Below are 22,400 nucleotides of genomic sequence, written 5' to 3'. Positions count from 1 at the left end.
CCAAATTCTGAGCGTCCAAGGCGTCCATCACCTGACATCTCCACAATCCGAAATTGATCTTGCCGTCGAACTTCGGAACATCAATCTTCATGTTATTGATGCTCAAACTATGTATCGTCTTCGTAAGAGACGATCCCGATGTGCTTGTTTCACCCATATTGTCGATCTAACCCTTCAAATAAGAATCCTTCAGCGAATCCTTCAAACAAGCTTCCAAGTCCAACCCGGAGCTCTGATACCATTTGTTGTGCGCAGCGGAAAATTTCGGCAGCACCTCCGGTGCGCAAGGTGCACAACAAGAGAGAAAGATCGATAAGAATTCTTGTTTCTCAAAGGAAACAAGAACCAAAAGCCAGATATCTCATCAAAGTGAGATATCAGCTCTTCCTCTCGTCAGCTCTAGGACTGTGCGTCGAGGGAACTTACAAGCTATTACAAATCACGGCAAGAACACAAATTTTACACGGTTCGACAAATTGCCTACGTCCACAGGGCAAGGAGGGGGAGATCTACTATTAGAGGGAGAGATACAAATAGGGTTTAAGAACACAACTAGGGTTTACAATCACTCAATCTAAACCCTCACAAAATCTCTTAAACCCCTCACAACAATTATCTCTCTCAAAACAAAAGACGGTCGCCAAAAACAAAGAAAAGACTATCTGTTCCTTGCACTGCTCCAAATACGCCTTGGCACTGCTCCAAAGCCGCCGCTTTAATTTCTCATCAGCAGCCGTACTTTTTCTTTTCTTTTCTTTCGACGGCGTCTCTCCCTACCTGCACGCCTAAGCCTTTGCTTTTTTTTTTCTTCGTTGGCGGCTACGAAGACAACTCCTGCCTTTCTCAATTGCCCAATTTTTGCTACACGAAACCCTAGGTCATATATAAGCAATGTTTGGGTTTTGGGTGGGCCTTCAAGCACGCGGAAACAAACCGCGTTGGCCTTGCTGGCTTTCGCACGTGGGTGGCCCCACTCTTCTCCGTTGTCCAACAATTCTCCACCTCGGTGAAGTTTTTCTAAAACTGAGCCGACACCAACCAAACCAAATGTCTCACTTGTTGCATCCAGTATGCCACGACAACGGACTCATGACAACGGACTCCATCAACACAAGTCGAGACCCAAACGGGAGTGCGAACACTCACCCAAAACAACAGTGTCTACACACCAAATCAAACTGAGCCTACACCGACAACACCAAATGCCTCACTTGCTGAGACCCAAATGGGAGTGCAAACACACACCCCAAACGTCGATGTCGCTCACCAAATCGATCTCACCCCCATCAACTAATCCAAACTCAACCGAAGCCTCCTTATCCTTCTTTCGAAGCTGATAATTCACAAGTGCAGCGGTGACCTCACTATACGAAAGTGATGCCTTCCCATTAATCAGAGTAAGAACGAAGGTCTCATATTCCTCGTCGGGCAAGGAACTCAACAACAGCAACGCCTTGTCCTCATCTTCAATCTTGACATCCACATTCGCCAAATCCGCAAGAAGCTTTGTGTAGTGGTTCATGTGATCTCTAATGGAGGTTCCCTTCTTCAACTGGAAACGATAAAGTCTCCTCTTCAAATGCAAGCGATTTTCCACACTCTTGGTCAAATACTTGCTTTCGAGAATCTCCCAAATCTTCTTCGCAGAAGTCTCATTCATCACATCATATTTTAGATCTTGAGTCAAACAAGACCTAATCACACCACACGCCGTTCGATTCATCTTCTTCCAAACCTTCTCTTCAATCTCATCTGGCTTGCCATCTAACTCCAATGTATCCTCCAAATTCTGCGCGTTCAGCGCATCCAAAACCTCGCATCTCCATAATCCAAAGTTGTTTGTGCCATTAAATTTCTCCACATCTATCTTCATAGAGTGGATATTCAAACTCTGAATAGTCTTCACGCCAGAAGAACCACCCTCGACTCCCGAAGCACCTTCTTTCCCCGACATCTTACGCACCAACGAACAAAGAATAGATCCAAAACTGAAAGATAGAGTCTTTACCAAAAGATCCCACCTTTATCACCAACGAAGTCCTAAACGGGCCTCCAAATTGATCTACTCCTCCAACCAAACCCTAGATCTGGAATCTGGGCTCTGATACCACTTGTTGTGCGCAGCGGAAATTTCGGCAGAGTTTCTGGTGCACAATAAGAAAGAAAGATCGATAATAAGAATTCCCGTCTCACCAAGGAGACAAGAATCTGAAGCGGATATCTCAACAAAGTGAGATATCGGCTCTTCCTCTCATCAGTTCTAGGACTGACATGTCGAGGGATCCTACAAGCTATTACAAATCACGGCAAGAACACAAAATTTTACGTGGTTCGGCAAACTGCCTACGTCCACGGGGCAAGGAGGGGGGAGATCTACTATTAGAGGGGGAGAACACAACTAGGGTTTACAATCACTCAATCTAAACCCTCACAAAATCTCTTAAACCCCTCACAACAATTATCTCTCTCAAAACAAAAGACGGTCGCCAAAAACAAAGAAAAGACTATCTGTTCCTTGCACTGCTCCAAATACGCCTTGGCACTGCTCCAAAGCCGCCGCTTTAATTTCTCATCAGCAGCCGTACTTTTTCTTTTCTTTTCTTTCGACGGCGTCTCTCCCTACCTGCACGCCTAAGCCTTTGCTTTTTTTTTTCTTCGTTGGCGGCTACGAAGACAACTCCTGCCTTTCTCAATTGCCCAATTTTTGCTACACGAAACCCTAGGTCATATATAAGCAATGTTTGGGTTTTGGGTGGGCCTTCAAGCACGCGGAAACAAACCGCGTTGGCCTTGCTGGCTTTCGCACGTGGGTGGCCCCACTCTTCTCCGTTGTCCAACAGGAATGACTGAAGAAGAATAGAACACTATATCTTATGTAAATAATATGCTATAAGTTTTTTCAAGAAACTCTCTCCTTTTATCTGGTTGTTATCACCCAACTATAACTCAAGCTACTTTACAAGTTTTCAGAATCCAAATCTTTTTTTAATACTTATCGCAATCATATCATTTTTTTTTCAAATATGATTCCACAAATGTAAATAGAATTTAATAAATATTTTAGAATCATTCCTATTATTTTTGGTTTGGGCATTCTTATTGATCTATGTTGGGCACCAAAATTTATTGAATTCTTTATATGGCAACATGGTAATAGGTGTGAATGATGCGGGCGAGCCTATTACTACTCTTGGTCATCACAGCACAATCAAAATTTATTTTCAAAAATTATATAAAGAATATGTAGCTAGACATGGTGGGAGTTCTCAGCTACGACTCTTATGGCTTCGAGCTTTATCCCGAGAGACCGAAGTTACCCTGCGATCATGACCGCAGACTTGCGAATCATCGGAGCATGCTCAGCGGCGACGAGAAGCCGAAATCCCAGCATGTTAGCTCCTGCATCATCGACTCATCCTACATGCATTGCTCTCCTATCGCTTGAGGGGAAAAAAAAAAGAATGGATGTTCGACCACACTCAGCCCAACAGAAGGCCCATCAAGTCAGTCCTGGCGTTCTTTTCGCTAGGCTTTCACCGTGTCACATGCATGCGAAAAGAGCCGTTGAGGTCCCCAAATAAAGTGCTTGCCAAGTCATTAAAAAAAAATTCAAAATTCAAAAAAATGTATGGTGCTCTCCAACCTGTTCTCTGCTTCCCAATGCAACTCCCTTCTCCTTCTAATTCCATCCCTTCTCCTGCTTTCAGCTTCCATTATTTCCTCTAGTTTATGAGCTTCCTCTAAAATTCTCCCATGGATGATGCCAAGATCATTGACAGCCTAGACTCACTCTGGTTCTCCTCCAATGTGCTCCTCTCACCATCTCCAAAGCCCACCGAAGCAGCCCCACAGCTTCAGCCCGTCGCCCAACCCGTCGACCCGAATCCTACAGAATCTCCTCCGGAGATTTCGGCTGATCCCTCTGAAGCCATGAAAGAACCAGAAATATCCCCAGTGAAAAAGAAGAGGAGCGACGATGATGGCGACGGGACCAGGAGGAGGAAACCAAACGAGTTTCACAAGGAGGAGATGATTTCTATGGCCTCTACTCTTACCAAGCATCAAAATTACTGTTGTAACTACAGATGTGGGGCTAATGCAGCGGGTGATGATCTGGCCATGAAGGAGCAACTGAGGTCATGGGCTCGTGCTGTTGTTGCTTGCACCGTCGAATAGATTTGGTTTCAATTGGGTCCTGTGTTCTGACTGTTTGCAGAGGGCTTGGTTTAGGTCTAATTCATTTAACTGTTTTATTTGTGATGATTGTGGGTTTGCTTTAGTTTAGCGTAGGTATTGTTTTCTTGATCGGGATGAACTTTCGTCGATGATAACTGATTTCTAACTTTTTATTTACTCAATGTTGATGATGATTTTTTTGGAAGCTGAGGAAGTTGAGAAATGTCATCTGAAGGTGGAATTCCCATTTACATGAGCACATTTAACTATACAGTGAAATTTGATAGAAATACAGTAATATTCGATGGAAATACAGAAAACCGCAACGCTGTCCGTAGCTAACTTCAAAAACAGTAAAATTCGATAGAAATACAGAAAACCGCAACACTTGTACCACAGAGATCCACTTTGCTAACTGCACAGAACAAGTAACACATCACTGAAACCCTGAGAAGAGCCGGATGCATGATAACACACAACAGAGTCTCTCATCCCTATATCCATACAAGCAGGTATATCTATATTCTAATATTATCTCTCCACGGTAGACAGCAAAATTGAACGCAGAGAGCAAAGACTGTATCCTAAATATAGTAGTAATTGGTCATAACATTTTCAACATATCAGATAGCAAACATTCTGTAAATTTTTCTATTTTGATTCGATATTTGAGAACATAAAATATGCGGCACATCATAATATAATTAGCGGAGATAAATTGTAGGATCAGACAAATGTACATAGGATGGATACAATAGAACAGAAGTGCATGTCTGCTACCAGTTGTTCCTGTTGACAAGCATAATGTGCTAAATGAAATGAGAACACAAGGAAGAACTCTACCTCACAATGAAAAGAACACATCTCTTGATAAAAACAGTGGCACTGAGGGTATTGATGCTCATGGATATGTAGCTGATCATTGGTGATAAAAAAAATTATTTCACAAAAGAAACTCTAAAATGCCACGAGAACAAAGGGAGTCATTGGGAGCTGGCATAGTTAGACCATTTTGATAGTCGTGGAAATATAATTCACTTGCAAGTTATGGCGAGCAGTTTACAACCCTAGCAGTGCTTCATTACTTCATTTACTGACAGATTAAACAAAACCCTGATGCACAACACAGTCTGGAGTAATTTGCCAAGGAAAAAAAAATCACATATTCATATAGCCATATATTCCGACCATAATCAGATGAAGTTTTACTTTTGCAATCAAACAGCCTCCTAAATCTCTACCTTCATCAGGAGATGAAAATACACTCTCATTATCAAACTCTTCTACTTACTTCCTACTACATCAACCAGGAAGGCTTTCGTGCACCGCATCTATACGAGTGCATGACAATAAAAGAATCCAAAACACTCCTAAATTAAGCAACATCTGTATGATGTATTGTCTATTGCATAAGTTGGCTAATTCTTCCACTTAAATAGTAATTAACTATTTCAGCTAATCTATAATCAGCAGATTACACTGCTCTATTTGTTGTTCATACTCGCATCTGCACATTGATTACATGATTACATCACTTGTCAAGATACTTCAGATCTTAGTGCCTACATTAGCCATCATTTAGAAAGGAGAAATAAAGACGCAGATCCGAAACAAAGGCCAAAGGTTACCAGTAGCATTGTGATAAGCCTTCCAAATTCCCATTAACACCATGATTAGCATATACATCAACTGCACATGAAAATAGATCCAATCCTACAGTCATACAAACTGCAGGGGTTTAAAATTTCTCACCACACTAACTCCTACACTTAATCAGATAAAACTTTTCGGGTTAAAATTCAAACCGATTAAGCCCGAAAGTTCAAGGGATAACGAGCTTCTTCCCCGCGTAGATTTTGTCCCCGGTGATCCCATTTGCTCCCTTAATCGCCTCGATTGTGACCTACATTTCCAAATGCAACATAAGAAGATACAAATTACAAACCCCTCAACGAATACAATGAGGCGGCAGTAGACGCAGAAATTACCCCGTATTTCCTCGAAAGCCCCCAAAGCGTATCTCCCTTCACGATCTCCACAGTCCGAGCTGAAATCGAAGACAACCCACGACGTTCCAATTGATCTCCTTCTACTGGTTTCTGATACAAAAAATGGAGTAAAATCAAATAAAAATCCGATCTTTAAGGGAAAAAAATGAGGGTTTAGGGTTTTGTGATACCTTGGGTGGCGGAGGAGGTGAAGGAGCCGATGAGGAGGGTTTGTGAAGAGATTGAGGTTGAAATTGCGGCGGGGGTTTCGGAGTTAGGGCTTTGAGGATGCTGAGCGCGATACCCGAGAAAGCGAGGCCGTAGTTGGGATCGGAGGGCATTTTGGAGAAATCAGCGGGAGTTACAGAGAGTGCTGTTGCCTCCAGCCTCAGGCCACTAGATGGAGGGTTGTGATTGGATTCGGGTTCAGGTTCTCCGAACCCGTTAAGAAATTTGGAATCCACTTTTTTCAGAGAAAATTACAAAATTGCCCCCGAGCTGCGGTGATTTAAAAATCGGTCGAATGAGGTAGCATTTTAGAGAAAAAACCCTCGATCTCCGACTCCTCGAGAATTTTCTCCCCAAATCTCTTCAATCCAAAAGGTCCGATTCCCCAGTTCGTTCGATTTCGAAGGAGGTAGCATTTTAGAATCTAAATGCACTTTTCTCCCTCCTCTCCAATAATTTCGTGTTAATTTGTTTCGAACCCTCTGCAAATTAGGGTTTTTAGTTGCGAGATCTGCGCTAGTAACTTGTCAATTTTTGTTCGATTTTTTTGGTTTTTGATAATGATCCAGATCAGATGGCGTCAAAGCTGCAGTCTTTGAAATCAAAGGCGTGTCAAGCCTCCGAGTTCGTGGCCAGGCACGGATCTGCTTACTATAAGCAGACGTTGGAGAACAATAAGCAGCACATTGTGCAGCCGGCGACCGTCGAGAAGTGCCAGGAGTTGTCCAAGCAGTTGTTTTACACTCGGCTCGCTAGGTATAGCTTTTTTAGTATTTTAGTTGTGATGATTTTGTTAAATGACATTTTATTTCTTTGCTGTAGAATTTGTGGGTAGTTTATGATCGTCTAGAGTATCTTATGAAATGCATATACTTTGGAGCTTTAGAGTTGAATGCATCTCTTTAAATAGCGAATAAGGACAGAAAAGTGAGATAAAGTTTGTTTCTTTTGGGTTTGAAATAAGAAATCGGTCGAATGATAAATGCCCAACTGCTACTTTTGAAGAACATTGTTTAGTCTCGGTAATCTTTAGCACTCCCTTATCGGGTTGTTTAAATAGTACATACAAGAAGATGTCGTTTCCTCGTCTTTATTGCATCTTCCAAGAAAATGGTTAGTCTGTTATTAGAAACTGGAACAACAACTCTTTTTCAGTTGAATTTCCGTCCGAGTTTTTCTTCAATCTTACTTTATGAAAGAGATTTGAAACACATCTAAATTTCAGAAAGTAATTAACTATTATCAATTTCTTGATAGTTCTACAGTTCATAATTATTATTATGAGATTTTTTTTAATTGATGGTAGTTCTTTTTCTTAAGGGAGAATATTTAGTTTGTATCTTCATTTCCACCCATAAGTAATTTGTGACAATGTTTGAAGTCGACACCCTTTTTCTATACACCTTGCTTGTATCTGCATAGATCTCTGTTTGTTTTCTCTACTCCTTCCCCCATGGCCCCATGATTTAATGATGTATTGGTTACAACTTTGTGGCAAGATTACAAAAACCGCTAGACAGCCTAGGCGTTGGAGATGACGCCTACAGCCTAGGCGCTGGACATGGCGCCTACAGCCTAGGCGCCTAGGCGGAAGCCTAGGTGGGGCCTAGGTGTTTTCCTATTTTTTAGTTTTTAAATTTTAATTATAATTTTTGATAGTCAATGTCAATGTTATGGAAAGCCTAGGCGCTGGACTGCCTAGGTAGATTTCTTAAGTGGTGGTGGAGAAAGTTTTGCTGAATGTCGAGAGAGGTAGAGGAGGTGTTCATAGTTGGAGGTTAGAGGACGTGGAGGCTACAATAAAGAAAATCACGATCAGTTCCTAAAATGTGCAGTCTATGTAGGCAAACCACCTAGGTACTCCCAAAACCTAGGTGGGCAACGTAGATACCTCCTAGGCATTAGGCGTTAGGTAGGTGGCCAAAGTACCACCTAGGTCTAGGCATATGCCTAGGCAGGCTAGGCGGCAGGCTAGGCGGAGGCTTTTTAAAACATTGCTTTGTGGAGCTATGGTGACAAGCAGAAAAAGAAGAGGCCCGTTCAAATATATTTTGACTAGTTGAATAACTCGTTTATTGATTTATGTTTCACCACTTCTTTGACTGTTGTGGCTGATTGTTTGATCCTTCTTTAAGTGACATATGTCCTTGAATCTAGCTAACCTCATTTTGCATCCTGATTAAACAAAGTCCATGTGAACCTTGCCATTAAAAAGTTAAAGGAAAACGGCGCCTCCCTTGATTTTGCAACACACTTCTGAACGCCCCCCATCCCCCACCCGAAACAAACACACACACACACACACACAAACACACACAAAGGAAGAAGTGTAAAGCTTGTACACACTTGGACATGAAGAATTATGCTTCCACCACTTGCCCATACATGGAATTAATAAATCCGTGTCCTCTCCATCTTCATTCTTCCTTTTCCTTTAAACTCCCCCATTAACTCACAAACCCTTCCCACCCTTAATCACTGCTGCCTGCATCCTCCCTTTGGGCCCCGCCAGAGTGTGACAATGGTAATGCCGGAAGGGAGGTGGAGGAGAGGTCGACAACGAGGGGCAACAAAGGAGAGGTTAGCATCGAGGTGGCAGAGTAGAGTGCGGCAGTGAGGTGGCAGATTAAAAGGTTGATGGAGGATAGTTGGTGGTTGAGACAGGAGGAGAGAGAAAGAGGGTTTTCTTACATGAATTCCTGGTCTCCTTTATTTGATTTTTTGTTACCTTCGTTCATTTCTCGTTATTCTATTAGTAATTAATGACATATTTTTGTGATTCTTACATTTGTCCAATTGTTATTACCTTTCTTTATTTATTGATACCTTCATGTTTTTCATTTTACTTTTATTTAATAAATCTTGTACCTTTGTTCAACTTCTGTTACATCTGTTCTTTTCTTTATATATATATTTTTTTTCGTGGTCTTTGTTCAGCTCTTGTTACTTTTCTTTGTTTAATGATACTTTATTTATTATTTCGTAATCTATGTTTGTACCTTACGTTTTTTGTTGATACTCTTGTTTAATTCTTGTTACATCTATTTATTTAGTGTTCATCTCTCATTCCATTTACCTTATTTTTCTCTCTTTCCTCAACCACTCTCTCCCCCCCTCGCCCTCGATCTTTTCTCCAGCACCGGCTTGCTGCAAACTTCCTGATTGCATCGCTGTTGGCTCCTCCTTCTTCTCCTCTGTTTGCCTCTGCCTCTCTTTGGGTCTCACCACTGCCCACTCCGGCGGGGCCCAAAAGAAAGCAACGAAGGGAGAAATAAGCGGCAAGAAGGCGATGGCAGACGGAGATTTATGGAGAGAATTGGTTAACAAGAGAAAAGAGAGAGAATTAGAGAAAAGAATATTAGAATATATTAGGAATCTTCGAAAAAATGCATATGGTTTTTCTGTCCAAGGATGCTGAAGCATGACAATAGTTTCAGGCAGGAAGTACATTTTTCTAAAAGTCGAGGTAGAGACAATTTTCTCAAAACCACACTGTGGTGGGAAGACCTTTTTAGACACATAAAGTGAGATTACATTTTCTCCCCTAGATAAAGTGACGCTCATAAGTTTGAAAGTCAAATTCTGGATGATGTTTTGTCAAATGATGCATGGCCAAGTGATGGGGGTATGGAGATTGGTTCTCGCTTTGTGTAATAAAAGAAAATATTCCAGATTTTCATCTTTTAGAATGCTTGCCCTCTACCAGACATGTTATGCTTGCTTTGTCAATGATATATTTAAAATTTCAGAAAATTGCAATGATCTGTTAAGAGGTTTTGCACAAAATAATCATAAATTGTTTTACTAGAAGATTTTATCACAAATTTTGAAATTAGCAGAAAAACTTCCGCATAGCATAACAAAACTATCCTTGAATTACTACACCATGAACTTTTATTATGTTTCACCAAGTACCATGAAATTTTCAGATGAAGTTACTAAACTACAATGAACTTTATGTTGCTGTTAGATAACTATAGTGGTCTTACAGGTATGGTCATTAAACTATCATATATTTTTTGTGATGGTATGTGACATTTGTCTGCTGATTTGAAATTTTGTGGTATTTTCCTCTAGTTTATGGTAGTTCTGTACAATTTACCCTTAATTGTTTTGGGTACAGGAACTCTCCATTTTACTATTCTTAGGGGCTGTTTGGTTGCATACTTTTTGAGAAAACTTTTCTCAAAACATCTGACAATGGCAAATTTGTAATTAAAAATTTTCCAGAGATTTCTGTAAATTGTGTTTGGTTCAACAAAAAATTTACAGAAATATTTTCTATAAAATATCAAAACCTACTAAATTTTACAAAAAGCAATTTCCTCTTAAAATGAGAGGAAATCACCAGAAATCTGACACATACCATATTTAATTAAAAACTTACCAAATCTTGTTATTTTCTATAAAGTTATGAGCTATTTTTTTGTTTTGAACCAAACAAGCAAAGTACAAAAAACAAGAAAATTGGTACTTTTTGATTTCTCAAAACTTTTCCTATAATTTTTTTAAGAAATATAAGGAAATCATATTTTAGGTGGAAAACATTTCCTATAATTTCTAGAAATTGAACCAAACACCCCCTTAGTGGAACACTATTCCTCAAATTGTTCCTGCTGGATTCATCTACTAATTGATTTAGATAATAGCTTATACTAAGAAATATGAGACTCTACTTTGATAACTCCTTGCTTTATGCATAACCGTTCTTCATTTTGCAGTATTCCTGGCCGTTACGAGGCATTCTGGAAGGAGTTGGATGGTGTGAAGCAAATCTGGAAGAATAGAAAGGAGCTCAAAGTTGAAGATGCTGGTGTCGCCGCTCTATTTGGAATTGAATTATATGCTTGGTTCTGTGTCGGTGAGATTGCAGGAAGAGGTTTCACATTCACCGGCTACTACCCTTGAACAAAATGCATCTTCGGATGAAATGTCTCGATTTTTCCTTGTTTATGTTTGTTCTCATTTGAGGTGCTTTTTAAGTTCGTGACCTCATTTTTACATGCGGAAATGTCATCGCCCCATGAAAAGTTTTGAGAATGTTTGTCAATAATTTGGTGGCATGTTATATTTATCTTTATACTCTTGTATGAGACCAGCGCAATGTTTCTGACTTTCGCATTCTTCCTATGCATAACCATTATCAAGGTAAATTGTGGTTGGGACTGTGAGATGTTACTACTGCTTATTTTGAGAGATTGTTAATCTATTGGAAGGTTGATTCAACCGCATTCAATAGTTCCTTGTTAGCAAATACTACTGCTTATTTTGAGAGATTGTTAATCTATTGAGATGTTACTACTGCTTATTTTGAGAGATCACTCTACCTCTCTCTAGTTCGAAAGCACATCGCCCCGCCCCGACAAATGACAGCATTGTTATTGCTGTTGCCCTATTGTTTCTATTGTCCAATGTCACTCAGAGGAAGAGAGAATAGAGGAGGAGATAAGGCGGGGTAGAGGTTAATTTGATCCAAGCCAGATTTTAACAGAAAACTCCAATAAACCTATTTAGGGGCTGTTTGGTTGTTGTTGGTAAAGTTGTGTATTTATGACACAACTTGGAAAGTTGTTGTCCTGGTAAAGTTGTGTATTTATGACACAACTTGGAAAGTTGTTGTCCACCTTATCAATTTTACTTTTATACTTTTCTTTGTTTGTTTTTTATTCCATTGGAATCATAAATTGATTGTTTGGAAAGGGTAAAAAGTTATTGTCCACCTTATCAATTTTACTTTTATACTTTTCTTTGTTTGTTTTTTATTCCATTGGAATCATAAATTGATTGTTTGGAAAGTGTAAAAAGTGTAAAAAGTTGTTGTCCACCTTATCAATTTTACTTTTATACTTTTCTTTGTTTGTTTTTTATTCCATTGGAATCATAAATTGATTATTCCATTGGAATCATAAATGTAACTTTAATTGTTTGTTTGGAAAGTGTAAAAAGTAGTCCATACTCAAATGATCATATTGGTTGGAATTATTTTTTATTATTTTTTCCTGACTTCAATGTCAGCTTTCTTCTAAAATCATGTCTTTTTTTTTATGAAATCACTTTACAAGCCACATCAGCATATGAAATCACTTTACACTATTTTCACAACTACAAACAAACAATTGAAAGTGATAAAAGCTGACATTAGGACCCACTTTTTTACACTTTCCATCCTTTTACATGGTAAAAACATACAACCAAACAGCCCCATAATCTAACTTCATCTTAAACAAATTCCGAGACATATAGCTTTAAAGCTCCCCGCCGCTCCCCCTCCCAAACTTTCAAAAATTTCCCCTTGGACATCCAACGGTGTTAACGGCGTCGCTGGCCGTAAATTGTTGATCCGTTAACAAGGACTTACCGTGGGAAATTTTGGAATTTTAGGAGGGCTTTGCAAAGACACCCCAAAACTTGGGAGTAAGTGTAATAAAAGAAGAGTAGAGGGGTTTTATAGGTAAAATGCCCCGAACAAAGGTTTGCGGGTTAACCACCGGGAGCTGCTCACTTACCTTCAAGTACGTCAAAAGCAATCGTCCCTTCAAAACCCCGCAAACTCCCCAAACAAAACCCAACCCTCTTCATTTTCAATTTTTGAAAAAAAAAAAGAAAATTTAGAGACCGAAACAAAATCGTAGACCAAACCCTAAATCGACATCCCACCTCGAAATCAAACAAATCCAACCCACCACCGAGAAAAAGGAGCGGAAAAGCTTCGTGCTTTTGCTTGCATTGTTTCCATCCAACCCAACCGCCGCCGACACCAACCCCCCAACCTCCGCCCTTCATTAAAATGGCCGATTCTAGGGTTAGGGTTTTGAGAGAGGAGAGGAAACATGATGGAATCTGGGGTCCCCCTCTGCAGCTCCTGCGGCGAGGCCGTGGGCCTCTCGTCGCCGTCGTCGAAAGGGGCGTTCGTTGCTTGCCATGGCTGCAACTATCCTCTCTGCAGGCAGTGCCTCAATGAGGAGCTCAACGAGGGGAAATTGGATTGCGTGAGGTGTGGAGAGCCTTACATTCGTGGTAAATTTCTGTCCAATTTGATGTGGAAATGGTGGGAGTGAGGATTTTTTTTATATGGGTTTTAATGTTTGGTATTAAAATTTAGTTTTTTTGGGGTGAGTCACATGGTAAATTTCTAATCAACTAGATGTAAAAATGGCGAAAATTGAGAATTTTGGTACGAGTGTTTAGTGTTTGGTGTTAGAATTTTTTAGTGTAGACTTCAGGAAACCATAATGAACCAATGCATTTATGGTAATTTTCTAACCTATTTGCTCTAGAAATTGTGAAAGCCAGAGTCTTTTTTTTTGGATTGAGTTCTAATGTTTTGTAATAGAAAGTTTGATTTGTTTGGATAAAATATTAGAAAAGTCTACTGAAGTAGTCACCAGAATTAGGAAACCTCCTTGCATTTGTTAGTTGATTAGTAAACCTCCCTATATTTACAAAAAATATTTTCATCGGTCTTACTTAGTGGTTGCTAATCATCATTTTATTGGAAAATTAGCTCATACTTGTTTAAGACTTGATATACAGTTCATACTTGCTAATTAGCAATTTAGCTATAAACATTGATATTTAGCACTATTGAAGTGTATTTATTCTCATATTTTAGATTTGGTTTTGCTTCAAAGTTAAATTTATGTTGGTTATTTTTTATTTTCTGATTAGATATATGATTATCAGAAAAATAGCTGTGTTTATGTTGAGCTATTATTAGACTGCCTAGTGCACAAAATCTTTTAAGGGTACTTTCCAAAAGCTACATGAACTATTACGAATTTTTACAAAAAAACAAATTACTATAAGCTATAACGAAAAAAATTACCACAAGCTACCCATGAAATAAATATCATGAACTTTTATTAATGTATTACAGAACTACCATAAGCTTTCAGATAAAGGCCCTACGCAACTATGAAGTTTGTGTTCTGCTCAATAACTACCATAGACTTTCAGGTATTATCATTAAACTGTAATGTAGTTTTCTGACAATATGTGATATTTTTTTGATGATTTAAAAGTTTATGATATTATTCCAAAATATTTATGGCAATTTTGTACCATACCCTAGCAGTTCATGGTAGTTTTTTTAAACGAAAACAACTTAAATAAATGATTTGGAGTTGGCTTTATCTAATTTTTGACTTAGTTAATCATTTTTTGAATAATATCTTTTTTTAAGAATTTTCTAAAATTTGATGTTTTCTGCTCGCTATCTCCAGAGAAAGTGAGTGCCAATCCTGAGGGATCAGGTGGAAGATTGACAATGGCAGCTCATCTTCATGAGGTAGAAGACTTTCTTGGGGTTTTACTTTGAAATGATTTTCCTCTTGAACTTTTTTTGGATCCTTTTGTGATATTTCTTGCTTACAGGATAATGCACTTCATGCTAGAAACTTGAGCAGTCTCTCTGCAGTTGATAGTGGTGAGAATTCTTGAAATTTCTCTCCCCGTGCTTATTTACTTGATTTCTCACTTGTTTTAATGTGAATATCGTGTCCTTTTCCTCTACATTGTAGAGCTAAATGATGAGTCTGGGAACCCAATATGGAAGAATAGAGTGGAGAGCTGGAAGGAGAAGAAGGAAAAGAAGAATGCTAAGAAGAAGGATAGAAAAGAATCTCAAATTCCACAGGAACAGCAGATGGAAGGCGACGTGTAAGTATACTGTATGTAATTGATTGAGAGCAGCTATATATTTGATAAAGCTATCTAAGCTATATATGCGGCCCAAAGAGTCACTTGGCTTCACAGTGAACTATGTTGATTGTATCTTTCTCCTTTCTTACATGACATGAAAGCTTGTCATTCATAGTAAATATATTCGATTGGAAAATGCAAAAATCTGGAAATTATGAAATGATGTTTTTTTGGGGGAATTTTATATTAGGAGAGAAGTCTCTTTCTGTGAACAGTTATCATAGTAAGGGACATCAATTATCCTTCAATAGTAATTGTTTTCACAACTTCCTACGAATTTAAACTCATTACCAACTTCATCATTAAAAGCATCATATTGCTGTATAGTCGAATGCACCTTTAGGTTATTCAACCATAGATTTTACAGGGCTTAATGGCTTAAAATTAAACATCTATAAATTCTTTCTGTTACACCTGCTGTAATATTTGAGCATTTAATGATATAAATGTTCCTAATGATTCATGTTAAAGATAGTTTGGTGGTATCCTGCGAATAAGTTATTTATGTACACTGTGTTTAACCATATCAAGTAGTTTATAACATATTGGGTATGTGTAACTATGCAATAACTAATAAGCTATGCTGCATGGGTACGGGTACGAGAAAACGCAAATTTGTAAAAGGTAGGGTATGGGGACATGGCTACATATATGTATGTTATGTACATGTATTAAAAATTAATAATTTACATAAGATCAATATTGTTTTTTCATTTACATAAGATCAATATGCAAGAGATAGATGTGTAGGATAAATGTCCAAGAAATATATGAGGAGTGTTTTAAAGTAAAACATGTATTATATAATTGAGTATACGCCTGAATAAACATACCTATGTGTATATTCAAGAAGCGTCCAAGAAGTTTTGGTACGGGTACGGGTACGGCTAGGTGTCAGGTACAGATACAGCTTCCAATAGAAGTACCCAGGTACCCTAACTAATAAGTTCCTCAGGAGTTGGGAATAATAGAGCAGTTGATTTTATTTGAAAGGAAAATATCCTTTTAATAAGCCAAAAGTCTGATTTTTTGGAAACTTGTCTATGTTTCAAGTGCTGATCCCGTCAAGCTCAAACAATTTAATATTATTTTCTGTTTCTGTCTGCAGGAACACAGCAGCTGGACAGCCACTTTCAGAAATAGTTCCAATTTCTCGTAATAAGCTTACATCTTATAGGGCGGTGATCATATTGAGATTGATAATTCTCGGGCTTTTCTTCCATTATAGGATTACTCATCCTGTTGAAAGTGCTTATGGTTTATGGTTAACATCAATCATATGTGAGATATGGTTTGCAGTCTCATGGGTGCTTGACCAATTTCCCAAGTGGTCTCCTATTAATAGAAGGACATACATTGATGTTCTATCTGCAAGGTACTTTTCAGTATTTTGAAGGCCTTTTTAATAGTTTCTTGATTCTGAGATCATGTCAAGGGTAATGATGATCATGAATATTTGACTCCCAATATGTTCAAATAAATTTGGTATAGCACATTTCTAGTCTTCCTCCACACTAATATCTAGACCCTGTTGTACAAAGGATTGTTTTTTTTTTTTTTTTTTTTTTTTGGGGGGGGGGGATATGAAGTAAGCCAACCAAAGAGTTAAGTTGGTCACTATAAATCATGTGGTTTTTTCGCCTGTAACTGAAGAAGTATAAATTAATGTGAGATATCGTGTAGAGAGAGGATGTAGAAGCAAACATAGCACATCATCGCCATTTTTAAGGTTATTCCTATCAGAATGTTTGTTATAGGCATTAACTTTGATTCCCTTATCTTTGGTAGCATATTTCATCACACGTCTCAATAACATCACCAATTATTTCAGTGCACAATCTTCTTATTCTTTTTTTCCTTATGATGCCAAAGCATGACCAAAGATGTTGCCTAAACCATATTTTGCTTCCTTGCCTTGAAACGTGAGGAGTGACATTGTTTAGTTACATTTTTCTGTTCGGCTTATCATTTTCTTTGGATGGAACTACTGCTTTTTTTGCTTCATGAGCTGTGAGTTTGGAACCACTTAATGTCATGAACTGTAGTAAAAAGAACTTGTGACCTAAAAACATGACGTATTATAGTAATTTAACATGAAACGAAAACCTAAAAAATGTGAACTACATTGCCTACTCGCAATGGTTTTAATTTGGTTCTTTTCTTTCCCAGGTACGAAAAAGAAGGTGAATATTGTGACCTTTCTGCTGTGGACTTCTTTGTTAGTACTGTGGATCCATTAAAGGAGCCGCCATTGATTACTGCAAATACTGTTCTCTCAATACTTGCTGTGGATTATCCTGTTGAGAAAGTTTCTTGCTATGTATCTGATGATGGTTCTTCTATGCTTAGTTTTGAGTCCCTTGCGGAGACTGCAGAATTCGCGAGAAAATGGGTTCCCTTTTGTAAAAAATATGCAATTGAGCCAAGGGCCCCTGAATTCTATTTTTCTCAGAAGATTGACTACTTGAAAGATAAAGTACAACCATCCTTTGTTAAGGAGCGCAGGTCAATGAAAGTAAGTTTTGAGTGCGAACTAAGATGCCTTCAGCGTGGTATATCATTTTGGGTTGAGTATTTGTTTTCTTATTTTTGAAAGCTTCCGAAAGCCTGTCCCCATGACAATCATAATAGAGTTATTATGATGAAATAGATTCCAAATTGAAATTTGGAAGCATTAGTACTGCATCAGAATGCTAACTGTTAAATTACATTTCAGAGAGATTACGAAGAATACAAGGTGAGGGTAAATGCTTTAGTTGCAAAGGCTCAGAAGACACCAGAGGAAGGATGGGTCATGCAAGATGGAACACCTTGGCCGGGGAATAATCCACGCAACCATCCTGGCATGATTCAGGTCAGATTTTCTGACTTTTGATTTACTTAAATTTCATCATGTTTCTTAGTAGCAAGTGTTGAACAATTATCATTGTGCCTAATAGTAAGTGTTTAAGTGGAGTGTTAATTTATTTAAAATATACCTATTTATTCTTTTTATTTATTTCATTGTAACTTCCAGATTTTATTTTTGTTCCTCTAGCATTTTTGTCATGGCTCGTCAACTAGGTCCATGTTGTGCAATTCAATGTTTATCAATATTTACATTAACGCTCAGGATAGTAAAAAATTTAAGGATAGTAAAAAATTTGCCATTTAGAGTAGTTATGATCTTTCAATAAGAAAAACATATATTGTCTTATCTGGAGATGTCGTTAGTTTGATGTTTCTAGTAATTTATAAAAAAAGGTTTCTTATATTTTATTAGGCTATCTTTTGATATTTAAAATAGTTTCTGTACCTTTTCATATATCAAGTATTACTTTCCCAACATTTGCTAGCAGATCCTGAGAAACAGTATGCTGATCACAAGGTATCTTAAATAGTTTTTTGTTCTTTAACCAACCGCCTATTTCAGGTTTTTCTTGGAAATAGTGGTGCTCATGACATCGAAGGAAATGAGCTTCCCCGGCTAGTTTATGTTTCAAGAGAAAAGAGACCAGGATACCAACACCATAAAAAAGCTGGTGCCATGAATGCTCTGGTATTCTATCATCCTTATCTAGAAGAAAAATTATCTTCTGATCTGTTAGCTTTAATTTTAATGCTTTGCCACCTTGCATTTGTAATGACTCACAGGTTCGTGTGTCTGCAATTCTTACAAATGCCCCATATATTCTGAACCTTGATTGTGATCATTATGTTAATAATAGTAAAGCAATTCGTGAAGCAATGTGTTTCATGATGGATCCACAAGTTGGTAGAGATGTCTGTTACATTCAATTTCCTCAGAGATTTGATGGTATAGATCGTAGCGATCGATATGCCAACCGGAATATTGTCTTCTTTGATGTAAGTATTACAAAAAAATATCATCCATACCAGTTGTTCTTGTTTACTCACTAATTTATCTTGTAATATATCTTTTATGCTTAGGTTAACATGAAAGGACTAGATGGCATACAAGGGCCTGTCTATGTTGGAACTGGTTGTGTCTTTAATAGGCAAGCACTCTATGGGTATGGACCACCATCTTTACCAAGCTTGCCCAAGAGTTCATTTTGCTCATGGTGTTGTAGCTGCTGCTGTTGTTGTCGCTCCAAAAAAGCAGCAGAAGATGAGGTTGAGGTTTATAAGGATTCTAAACGGGAAGATCTCAATGCTGCCATATTTAATCTCAAAGAAATCGACAGTGAGTATGCTTTATGTGATTCTATTTTGAGAAAAAAATTGGTCTTGCTCGGAATTCTCTATAACTAATTTGGTTAACTAATGCAGATTATGATGAATATGAGAGGTCATTGTTGATCTCCCAAATGAGTTTTGAGAAGTCTTTTGGGCTGTCTTCGGTGTTCATTGAATCCACTTTAATGGAGAATGGAGGAGTACCTGACTCTGCGAACCCATCAACACTGATAAGAGAAGCAATCCATGTTATTAGTTGTGGATACGAGGAGAAAACTGAGTGGGGAAAGGAGGTAAGCATAGAGTTTTTGTTTCACCTTATTTTTCATTTTTCAATGGGACTACTTATAAATCTGGAATGAATTTTGCTTGAAAGTGTTAATCTCATTCTGAATAAACCCTTGTTTCTTTTTAGTTCAGTCTGAAGAAATTAAACTTCACTTACCAAATGGAAGAATTTAGCTAAAAGATAACTTGATTATCTAGATTTTGTGTATAATGGAAGTATGAAACTGAAAAAGAAAAGATTTATAGTTAACTTATCTTGATTGCACAGAATTCACCAACTTATTTAACTTACTGCTGCTCAGAACTTCCAGCTAAAAGTCTTTCAGCCACTTCAGGGAATTTCAGTGGATTTGGCTGAATTGTACAACACATGCTATGAACCCATACTTACATTTTACTAATACTTACATTGCAATATCGAGTTTTTATGGATATATGAACTTTAATATCATGTTATTGTTAACTTTTGTTGTTCCTAATTTTATTCAGCATTCAAGAAAATGAGTGGTCAAATTTTTGAAGGTTTCAAATTATATGTCAAATGATTACGAGTTAGAACAAGTACAGCATTATGCAGTAATATTTTTGTATGCATTGTGTTTGTGTGTATATCTGTACTGATCTACTTTGAGAAACTTTTGTGCCTTACTGCCCCTCTCATATGTATTGATGTTTGATCTCAATTTCACAGTCATCCGTAGTCCCTTCATGTATTAGCTTCAACCTTCTCTTAAATATCGTATGTTTGTCCAATGGTCTTCTTTCAGATTGGTTGGATATATGGTTCAGTCACAGAAGACATCTTAACGGGATTTAAGATGCACTGCCGTGGATGGAGATCAATTTACTGCATGCCCTTGAGGCCATGTTTCAAAGGATCTGCACCCATCAACCTTTCAGATCGGTTGCATCAGGTCCTTCGATGGGCTCTTGGTTCTGTCGAGATTTTTCTCAGCCGACATTGTCCGCTGTGGTATGGATTTGGTGGTGGTCGTCTAAAATGGCTGCAAAGATTGGCGTATACAAACACCATTTTGTATCCCTTCACATCTCTCCCTCTTATAGCTTATTGTTCACTCCCCGCTATCTGTCTTCTCACCGGAAAGTTTATTATTCCAACTGTAAGTATTCACTTCTCTCCTTGTACATTAGCATAGTCACTTATTATCCCTAAACTTTTTTATTAGCACTTAGACCCCCTAAAATCCAAATAGAGATATCTCTCCAGAACACGTTGAAATATCAGATCTCTCTGGAACACACCCACATGATCGGTACAGATAATGGATTGGCCATCAGGGGTCTGAGTGCTAATAAAAAAGATTTGGCTTAATAAGTGGCTAACTCAGTTCCGCGATTAACCCTATTTATTACTTATTTTTTGCATTGTTCTCTCTGAAAGTCGGTAGGGCTCATTTATCGGGGTTCTAATCTTTGTTCTTCTACATGGATAACCACAGCTTTCCAATGTTGCAAGCATGTTGTTTCTTGGCCTCTTCATCTCCATCATCGTGACGAGCGTTCTTGAGCTTCGATGGAGTGGCATCGGCATCGAAGACTGGTGGAGGAACGAGCAGTTCTGGGTGATTGGTGGCGTCTCTGCTCATCTCTTTGCAGTGTTCCAAGGATTCCTCAAAATGCTGGCTGGACTCGACACCAACTTCACTGTAACAGCAAAAGCATCCGATGATGCGGAGTTTGGTGAGCTCTATGTGATCAAATGGACAACACTTCTGATTCCCCCGACAACCCTTCTTGTTCTAAATCTAGTTGGTGTTGTTGCGGGCTTCTCTGATGCATTAAACAGTGGTTATGAAGCTTGGGGGCCTTTGTTTGGAAAAGTTTTCTTCGCACTTTGGGTGATCCTTCATCTTTATCCTTTCCTCAAGGGTTTAATGGGGAGGCAGAATCGGACGCCCACGATCGTTATCTTGTGGTCCGTTCTGCTTGCGTCGGTGTTTTCGCTTATTTGGGTGAAGATTGATCCTTTCTTGAGCAACACAGATAGTACCATTGCATCACAGAGCTGCAGTTCTATTGATTGTTGAGGGGTTGTAAGAGATGATTTTTGTATGTTTGCTTGTTCATTGTGATTGATTATGGCCTTTTGTTGTGATGTTTTTATCCATGAGGATATTTGATTCCTCTATTGAGGCCAATCTAAAGTTTTTTTTTATAATGCGGTAGTCTTTTAATGAAGATCAAGGTCTCTTTAGAATTTGAAGTGCTCTTGTTTAGTTTCTCCCTTCCGTGTGGCAATCTAAATGCATCTGTGAATGTTCCCGAGACCATCTTCTACCAGACCTGGATACACCTTGATTCCTGTGTGTAGTAGGAAGATCCCTTATAATAATTTTCTGGAAAATATTTTAAAATAGACCGATTTTGCTAAATATTTAGCAAAATCGATCTCTTTTTGGTCAATAAGAGGTCGATTTAAAAAACGCCTCCCAGAAAACATACAGGACTATTAGTCCCGTATGTTTTCAGTGTGTTTTCTAGACTACTAGTCCCGTATGTTTTTTGGGAGATTAGTGTCCTTGAAAACATACGGGACTACTAGGGGTTTTTTAAAATCGACTTCTTTTTGGCCTGTTGGCGAGAGGTTGATTTTGCTAAATATTTAACAAAATTGTCGATTTTGCTAAATATTTAGTAAAATCGGTCTATTTTAAAAAAAAAAATCCTAACTTTATTCTTGATGGGTATTTTCTAAGGTATCTTTTCTGTTTATGAAAGGCTTTCAAGATTAATGGTCAATTTGGTATTTGCTTGTTTTAAGACTGTTTTTTTTTTATTTTAAGAAGTACTCTTAATATGCTTTTAAAAGCAGCTTTTATA

General features: G+C 38.1%; 2 protein-coding genes and 1 long non-coding RNA gene across 4 annotated transcripts; 2 read left to right on the top strand and 1 right to left on the bottom strand.

Annotated features, from left to right (window-relative positions):
* On the bottom strand, positions 4,492 to 6,479 carry LOC109847165. 2 transcript variants are annotated; one of them, XR_002248610.1, is made up of 4 exons: positions 6,356 to 6,479; positions 6,165 to 6,275; positions 5,805 to 6,079; positions 4,492 to 4,591 (listed from the first exon to the last, which is right to left on the bottom strand). It is a non-coding gene; the product is annotated as an uncharacterized LOC109847165 (long non-coding RNA). The 2 variants fall into 2 exon arrangements; XR_002248609.1 differs by lacking the exon at positions 4,492 to 4,591 and having other exon boundaries at positions 5,781 to 6,079.
* On the top strand, positions 6,644 to 11,563 carry LOC109847090. Its single transcript, XM_020416357.1, has 3 exons — positions 6,644 to 6,801; positions 6,962 to 7,148; positions 11,114 to 11,563. Exons 2-3 carry the CDS (start codon positions 6,967 to 6,969, stop codon positions 11,298 to 11,300), a joined length of 369 nt encoding a protein of 122 aa, XP_020271946.1. The 5' UTR covers positions 6,644 to 6,801; positions 6,962 to 6,966; the 3' UTR covers positions 11,301 to 11,563.
* LOC109847015 (cellulose synthase A catalytic subunit 4 [UDP-forming]) lies at positions 12,927 to 21,783 on the top strand. The gene is made up of 13 exons (XM_020416286.1): positions 12,927 to 13,409; positions 14,615 to 14,679; positions 14,766 to 14,817; positions 14,912 to 15,050; positions 16,201 to 16,467; positions 17,262 to 17,607; positions 17,809 to 17,946; positions 18,505 to 18,630; positions 18,726 to 18,938; positions 19,023 to 19,278; positions 19,365 to 19,564; positions 20,327 to 20,680; positions 21,020 to 21,783. Exons 1-13 carry the CDS (start codon positions 13,223 to 13,225, stop codon positions 21,605 to 21,607), a joined length of 2,931 nt encoding a protein of 976 aa, XP_020271875.1. The 5' UTR covers positions 12,927 to 13,222; the 3' UTR covers positions 21,608 to 21,783.

Source organism: Asparagus officinalis, chromosome 1 (genome assembly GCF_001876935.1).
Source record: "Asparagus officinalis chromosome 1, Aspof.V1, whole genome shotgun sequence".
Lineage (NCBI taxonomy): Eukaryota > Viridiplantae > Streptophyta > Magnoliopsida > Asparagales > Asparagaceae > Asparagus > Asparagus officinalis.
The sequence above is the reverse complement of the archived record's forward strand: the minus strand, read 5'-3'. Positions and strand labels throughout refer to the sequence as shown.